Here is a 7,500-nt window from a genome sequence, read left to right as displayed (position 1 = left end):
TAATAGTCTTCAACGCTAATCCCAGAAAAGTAAAGTGGAGGGTGTTTGAGTGTGTGTGAATCGCACACCTGTGTGTGTGTGTGTGTGTGTGTGTGTGTGTTTAGGGTATCTGCACCAGCCGCCTGGTGTCCCTGCAGTGAGAGAGCTGGGAGTTGAAACCATCTGACTCACGCTGAAGCATCAGAAACCAGAAAAATGAAAGATCCTGAGAGACAGAGGGCGCTCTCCTCTTCTCTCTCTCCTCTCTCTCTCTCTCCTCCTCCCATCCTCCTCCTCTCTCCTACCCTCTCACCCTGCGTTCCGTCTCTCTCCCCAACCCACACTTCCTCCTCAAACCCCAACCTGACCTGCCTCCCTTTCTCCCAACTCCCTCTCAAACTCCCTCCTCTCTTCTCTCTCCTCCCCTCTTCTCTCTCCTTTGTCGCTCTCCCTCCTCCTCCCTGCCTGGCAGCCCATCCCTCCTTCTATCCATCCCTCCTTCCTCTCCTCCCTCCTTCCCTCGCTCCCTTACCTTCCAGAGGTTTGACGATCTGCAGCTTGTCAGGGAGGTAGGAGCGGGAGGCCCAGAGGTGGAGGCTCCCCAGGGACATGATGCTGTCTGACGGGGTCGTGGCCCCCCCCAGTCCCCCCTCCGGCAGGCCGCCCGCCCTCCGCCGCGCCCAGTCCTCCTGCAGGTACCGCCTCTCGCTCAGGTTGTTCTGACGACGCAGCGACAGGCGCCGCAGGGCCAGCCTGAGGTCCTCAGCGCTTGCCTTCTTCTCACGGCCGTCCACTCCACTGCCCGAACAGAAAATATACATTTTTTAGAGCCGGGCCTCAATGTGATCAGGCTTATATCACGCAGCCGCCATATTGGTCAAGTCTGACATAATCAGGTGGGAGAATGCGGAAGCGCCCGTTGTCTCCAATGTTAAAAGATCTCTATGATAATACCACTTCAAGAGCCAAAATAGTCAAAATAACAGGCTGAATATACTATCGGAATTACAAACTCATCATGACGAGATCAGATTGTTTTTCACTGCTGTTGTTTTCACATTCGGAAACACAGTGAATGCAGCTGATCAGTTATGTCTGGTTATGATGAGTTTGTAATTCTGATATATATATACTCCGATATATTCTGCCTGTTATTTTGACTATTTTGGTTCTTGAAGTGGTATCTTTATAGCGATCTTTTAACATTGGAGTCAACATGGTGAGTGCGCAATATAAAATTATAGTGTGGTATTTCAGTGCATATAGTGATATTTGTTGTTTTCTAAAACTGAACACTGCTCACTGACCCCTCCCCCATCCCTGCTCACCTGTCCTGATTGGACGCCGTCTCCATCAGCATGCTCTGGGCGCGGTTGTCTAGGGCAACGCCGTCGCCCCCGCACAAGCTGGGCGTGGCCATGCCGCTGGTGTGGGGGGAGGTCCGAGACGAGAGTGTCTGATTGGACCCTGGGATGTTGGCGTTGGACGGGATTGGCGACCGCTGTCTGGCAGTCTGGTTGATGTTCTTTACTGTCTCAAACACACGCTTGCGGTGGACCCTGCACACACACACACACACACACACACACACACACATAAACACACACTGTATGGTAGGTTTTGGGTGGTGAGTCAGTAAGAGTAAGATGAGGTCTAGTAAATGTAGCGGTGTGTACTTCTGTTCCTCGCATTCAGGGTCGTCCAGACTCAACTCCTTCCTCATGGTGCCTTCAATCTCAGCAGCCAGGGAGTCCTGCCACACACACACACACACGCACACACACACACACACACACACACACACACACACACACACACACACACACACATCCTTAGGGAAATTTGACCACTTCTATGATACACATATCCAGATAACACTATATTACGTACAGTATCACACACACACACACACACACACACACACACCCACCATGGGGTAGAGTCCCAGGGGGTGGAAGCGTCGGGGCGTTCCTGCGGGATAGTTCCGGTTCCGCAGGCTCTTCAGCTCCTCCTGGGCCTCATGGAGCATCTCGATACACTCCAAGTACTTCTCCTCCAGCTCCTGCAGCTGCAGGGAGGAGGGAGAGAGAGAGGGAGAGAAAGAAAGAAAAGGAGAGAGAGGGGGAGAGAGTAGATGTGAGGACTTATGTGAGGGGGTCTTACCAGGGTTAGCTGGTGATGGGGTACAGTGGGGTCTGTTAGCTGGTGATGGGGTATAGGGGGGTCTGTTAGCTGGTGATGGGGTATAGGGGGGTCTGTTAGCTGGTGATGGGGTATAGAGGGGTCTGTTAGCTGGTGATGGGGTATAGGGGGGTCTGTTAGCTGGTGATGGGGTATAGGGTGGTCTGTTAGCTGGTGATGGGGTATAGAGGGGTCTTACCTCGGTTGTCAGCTGCCTCTGGGCATCTTTAGCTGCCCCAAGATGCTGAGAGAGCTCTTCATTCTCCACCGCTAACTGAGGATACACACACACACACACACACACACACATTTTAACAATTTATTTATGTCCACATAGAGAAAATTACATACAGGTACACAAATACTAAAGGTGCAATCAGTATATAATCACAATTCATGGACCAGAGGCATAACTTTCTTTTTCACACATCTTTCAAGGGCACAAGTAGCAGCGTCTACGCCATATATGGCGGCTGCCTATGACAGTTGAGACAGGGCAATACTTAGTTTTAGTTTAGCCCTCTTTTTGGGCATTCCCAGTTGTTGGAACCATCTTACGACCAACCTACGTGTATGTCCTAGGCTGCCAAATATGAACACAAGTAGTCTGCATCTGTACCCTAGCTCTGAGATGGTATTCAGGAGAGGTTGGTACTTAATGACCTTGGTCATGAAGGCTTCCTCTAGGCTAGGGTCAAATGTGCCAGCTACCTCCAGAACAAACACCTTCACTGACAACAACAACATCTGATGTATTAGCAGGCAAATGTGTACAGTATGAGTGTGTATAAATGTAAAAGTGTGTTAATGTGGCTGGGTTACTGCAGAGATGGAACATGGTGGGATTGACACAGCAATGCTTGTACATTCTTGCTGAGGTTGCCCCCCCCCCCCTACACACACACACATGCAGAAAAAAGAAGGGATCAGCTCAGTGTGTTTATATAGAGGAAGATGTGAGTAAATGTGTCAGTATGTGTGTGCTTGGGCATGATGTCTGTTTTTTGAATGTTTATGTGTGTGTGTGTGTGTGTGTGTGTGTGTGTGTGTGTGTGTGTGTGTGTGCGCGTGTGTGTGCGCACGCGTTTGTGAGTGTGTGCGCGGGCGCGTTTGTGAGTGTGTGTGTGTGCGCGCGCGTGTGTGTGTGTGTTTGGACATGCGAGCATGTGCGTGCGTGCGTAAGTGAGTGTGTGTGTGTGTGTATGTGTGTTTGGACATGTGTTTATCCGTGCTCACAGATTTGGCTTTCTTCTGCAGGTCCACCATTTGTGAGAGCAGCAGTGTGATCTCCTCCTGCTGCCTGGCGGCGTCCTCAGTCTTACGGGACAACTCCTCAGCTATGGTGGAGATCTGCCGACTGGACAGCCCTGACACAGAGAGAGAGAGGGGGAGAGATAGTATAGTCACACAGAGAGAGGCCAAGAGAGACAGCACCATAGAAAATCACTAAGATTAAAGGAAAAGCATGAAAGGAAAAAAGATACAAAATGAGAGAGAGAGAGAGAGAGAGAGAGAGAGTCCCAGACTCACTAAGTTCTTTGACACAGTCGTTGACCAGCTGCTGCTCCTTCTCCTCATAGGTCTCAGTCTCAGTCTTTAGATGGCAGGCCTTCACCCACACACACACACGCACACATACGCACACACACGCACACATACGCACACACAAACTTTAGATGAAGCTATAGGGTCTCTATATCTTGTGTGGTGGGTTCGGTGAGAACATGCATTCACCTCGGAGCGGAGAGACAGGTTCTCCTGCTCCAGTTCCTTCAGTTTCCTCTGGAGTGTGTCGGATCCAAATCCCACCGAGGAACCAGCCAGCCTGATCCTCTTAGAACCCCTTAGAACATAGAGAGAGAGAGGGAGAGAGAAAGGAGAGAGAGAGAGGAAAGAGAGAGGAGAGAGAGAGAGGAAAGAGAGAGAGAGGGGGAGAGAGGGAGATAGAGAAGAGACAGGGAGAGAGAAAGAGAGGAGAGAGAGACAGCAGTGAGGATGAACACACACAGTATATGTATTTTCACCATCATCTCCATTACTGTCTGTTGTTTGCTTGTTTGTGCCTTCATGTGCTTGTATAAAGTTGTTATTATTGTTGCATTCGTGTTTATGTTTAGCAGCTATTGTTGATGTATTTAATTTTGTGTTTATGTTTAGTTGTTATTATTGATATATTTTGTGCTTTTAACATGCCTTTATCTTCTATCCCAGCGGTCCCCAACCAAAGACCGGTTTCATATTGACAATATTTGAATATTGTCACAGACCAGCTGGCCAGGATGGGGGGAGGGCAGATCCTGCCGGAACAAAATCCAGGACCTCCGAGATTTGGTCGGGACCTATTTGATTGGATCTGGCACCTTGTTTGTAATTATCAAAATACATTTTAATGTTCTATTCTATTCTTATTTAATATCTATTCTGTCATTCTTTTGAAGTTGAAGTTACTCATAAATCGCTTGCTTGCCTATTTTGGATGCATGACAGAGACGTGACAGACGTGGATCACTCAGGTCACGCAGTGGCGCTGGGAGTGGGAGTTTTGAGTCATTTCAGCGGACAGCTGTATTAAAGCTGACATGGATGTATTAAAAGAAAAAGATAGCTAGGAACAAGAAGAGGAATATGACGCAGAGAACTTGGAGTCAGAGAGAGAGGGAGATGAGGACGAGTAGGCTACGGAGTTGGTGAGGAGACTTTTAGATGAGGGAATTTTGGCATAATGATTACGTTACTGTAAGCCCCACAGCTTACCCTTAAGAAACAAAAATACTGCGATATATTGGAAAATATAATGTAATATATCAAACAATACATTTCCATATATAGGAAATTAGTGGTTATATTTTCCACTATACTGCAATATATGAAAAGAGGTATGTATTATTCAATATATTATGTATGTATCATATATTATTCTGTACTATTTCTTCCATATATTTTACATACTGTACTACAATATATTGACAGTTAATATACAGTATGGGGGAATATAATTTCTTTGCATAAGGGAAGCAAGTGGGTGTTTGTACAGTGAAATGATGAGTGGCTATTACGCTGTCACGCTTCATGGAGTTTGCGATCACGCAATTTATCCTTTCTGTAGCAAATGGGTCAGCCCGGTGGTTGGGGACCGCTCTTCGAGCCCACCCTTTAGGTGTGTGTGTGTGTGTTAACTAACGTCGGGGAGCCTGTGGTCTCCTCTTCACTCTCCTCCGCTGCGTTGGTGTAGAAGTGCAGCAGCTCATCCTTCAGGTTCAGCTCATGGTGCAGCTGGGCCACCTGGACCACAGCACAGGGTCAGTTATCAGAGTGTGTGTGTGTGTGTGTGTGTGTGTGTGTGTGTAGACGTGTGTGCGTGTGATTGTGCGTGTGTGTGTAGACGTGTGTGCGTGTGATTGTGCGTGTGTGTGTGTAGGCGTGCGTGCGTGTGTTTGTGCGTGTGTGTGTGTGTGTAGGCGTGCGTGTGTTTGTGCGTGTGTGTGTGTAGGCGTGCGTGTGTGTGTTTGTGCGTGTGTGTGTGTGTGTGTGTAGGCGTGCGTGTGTGTGTGTGTGTTTGTGCGTGTGTGTGTGTGTGTGTGTAGGCGTGCGTGTGTGTGTGTGTGTACCTCCTCAGCGATGTGGCCCACTTGTTCCTCCAGGTAGTCATTCTGCTCGGTGAGAGTTCTGTTCTTCTTGAGAAGTGATTGGCCGATCCGGGCGGCCAGCTCCATATCCCGCTCTTTCTATTGGTGGAGAGTGGAGAGGAGAGAGGAGGGGACAAGAGGGGAGAGAGGAGAGAGGAGGGCAGAGGAGGAGATGAGAGGGGAGGAGAGGAGAAGAGGAGAGGACAAGAGAGGAGGAGAGAAGAGAGGAGGGGAGAGGACGGGAGAGAGGAGGGGAGGCGGGGGCAGGGATTAGGATTATGCCTGGTTTGATCGGCGAGTCCAGATCACAGGTGAAACTACCGTCCCAGATACAGTAGAGACAGTAGAACTCCTGAAATAGAATCTAAACTACCGTCCCAGATACAGTAGAACTCCGGAAATAGAATCCAGATAGAGGCAGAGCAGAGTAGACAGAAGCAGAGCAGAGTAGATAGAGGCAGAGCAGAGTAGACAGAGGCAGAGGAGAGTAGATAGAGGCAGAGCAGAGTAGACAGAGGCAGAGGAGAGTAGATAGAGGCAGAGGAGAGTAGATAGAGGCAGAGGAGAGTAGATAGAGGCAGAGCAGAGTAGATAGAGGCAGAGCAGAGTAGATAGAGGCAGAGGAGAGTAGATAGAGGCAGAGAAGAGTAGATAGAGGCAGAGCAGAGTAGACAGAAGTAGAGCAGAGTAGATAGAGGCAGAGCAGAGTAGATAGAGGCAGAGCAGAGTAGATAGAGGCAGAGCAGAGTAGATAGAGGCAGAGCAGAGTAGACAGAAGTAGAGCAGAGTAGATAGAGGCAGAGCAGAGTAGATAGAGGCAGAGTAGAGTAGATAGAGGCAGAGCAGAGTAGATAGAGGCAGAGTAGAGTAGATAGAGGCAGAGCAGAGTAGATAGAGGCAGAGTAGAGTAGATAGAGGCAGAGCAGAGTAGACAGAAGCAGAGCAGAGTAGATAGAGGCAGAGCAGAGTAGATAGAGGCAGAGCAGAGTAGATAGAGGCAGAGTAGAGTAGATAGAGGCAGAGGAGAGTAGATAGAGGCAGAAGAGAGTAGAATCCCTCACCTCCTCCAGCAGACGTGTGACGGCATCGATGTCTTTGTAGGTCTTCGTCATCTGGCCCACTCTGTCTGCACATAGCACTGAGGAGGAGACAGGGATGGAGAGAGAGAGATGGGAGAGAGAGAGAGAGAGAGAGAGAGAGAGGGGTCTCACCTCATACTACACTAAGTATTAAGGGACAAGTCATCAAGGGGTTAGCTTGGCGACCGACCATCATGAATCAGAATTCGCTGAGCTGCCGTTCACTCCATGACTCATCCTTAAACAGAGAATCATGACGGTGGAAGGAGCGTGTGCATGTGTGTGTGTATGTGTGCTTGTGTGTGTGTGCATGTGTGTGTGCCTGACTGATTACCGCGCTGAGCGTGATACAGCGGGGAACCGTGTAGCGGTTCCGGGAGCTACTTTGGGATGTTTATTTCTGGGGGGAACCTTGGGCTCAGTCCAGGGGAGCGAACGGTGCATGTGCGGTGACGTCCCTGTCCTCCCTGAGGCCAACGACGATCTCGGCGCTCTGATCGATGCGGTGGCAGCCGATTGGCCGAAACACCCATCATTCTCTCTGGTCGTTCACGGTATCATTGTGATTTGCTGGCTGAATGAGATTAGAGAGTAGGATATGAAATCAACCATATCTACCAGTACAGGTACTGTAC

General features: G+C 49.2%; 1 protein-coding gene across 1 annotated transcript in view; it reads right to left on the bottom strand.

Moving 5' to 3' along the window:
- Nucleotides 1-7,500, bottom strand: part of trak1b (trafficking protein, kinesin binding 1b) — a gene marked incomplete at its 3' end in the record, with an annotated part of 13,062 nt that overhangs the window by 2,857 nt on the left and 2,705 nt on the right. The window contains exons 2-12 of the mRNA XM_084455191.1: nt 6,848-6,924; nt 5,769-5,885; nt 5,342-5,442; nt 3,895-4,003; nt 3,691-3,769; nt 3,397-3,527; nt 2,360-2,434; nt 1,910-2,047; nt 1,656-1,732; nt 1,308-1,538; nt 512-777 (exon numbers count right to left, since the gene is read on the bottom strand). Of these exons, the coding sequence (XP_084311317.1) occupies nt 512-777; nt 1,308-1,538; nt 1,656-1,732; nt 1,910-2,047; nt 2,360-2,434; nt 3,397-3,527; nt 3,691-3,769; nt 3,895-4,003; nt 5,342-5,442; nt 5,769-5,885; nt 6,848-6,898 (1,375 nt within the window). The 5' untranslated portion in view covers nt 6,899-6,924. The remainder of the gene's footprint in view (nt 1-511; nt 778-1,307; nt 1,539-1,655; nt 1,733-1,909; nt 2,048-2,359; nt 2,435-3,396; nt 3,528-3,690; nt 3,770-3,894; nt 4,004-5,341; nt 5,443-5,768; nt 5,886-6,847; nt 6,925-7,500) is intronic.

Source organism: Borostomias antarcticus, assembly GCF_949987555.1.
Source record: "Borostomias antarcticus genome assembly, chromosome: 21".
NCBI lineage: Eukaryota > Metazoa > Chordata > Actinopteri > Stomiiformes > Stomiidae > Borostomias > Borostomias antarcticus.
Note: the sequence above shows the minus strand (reverse complement) of the source record. Positions and strands in the feature narration are given on the sequence as shown.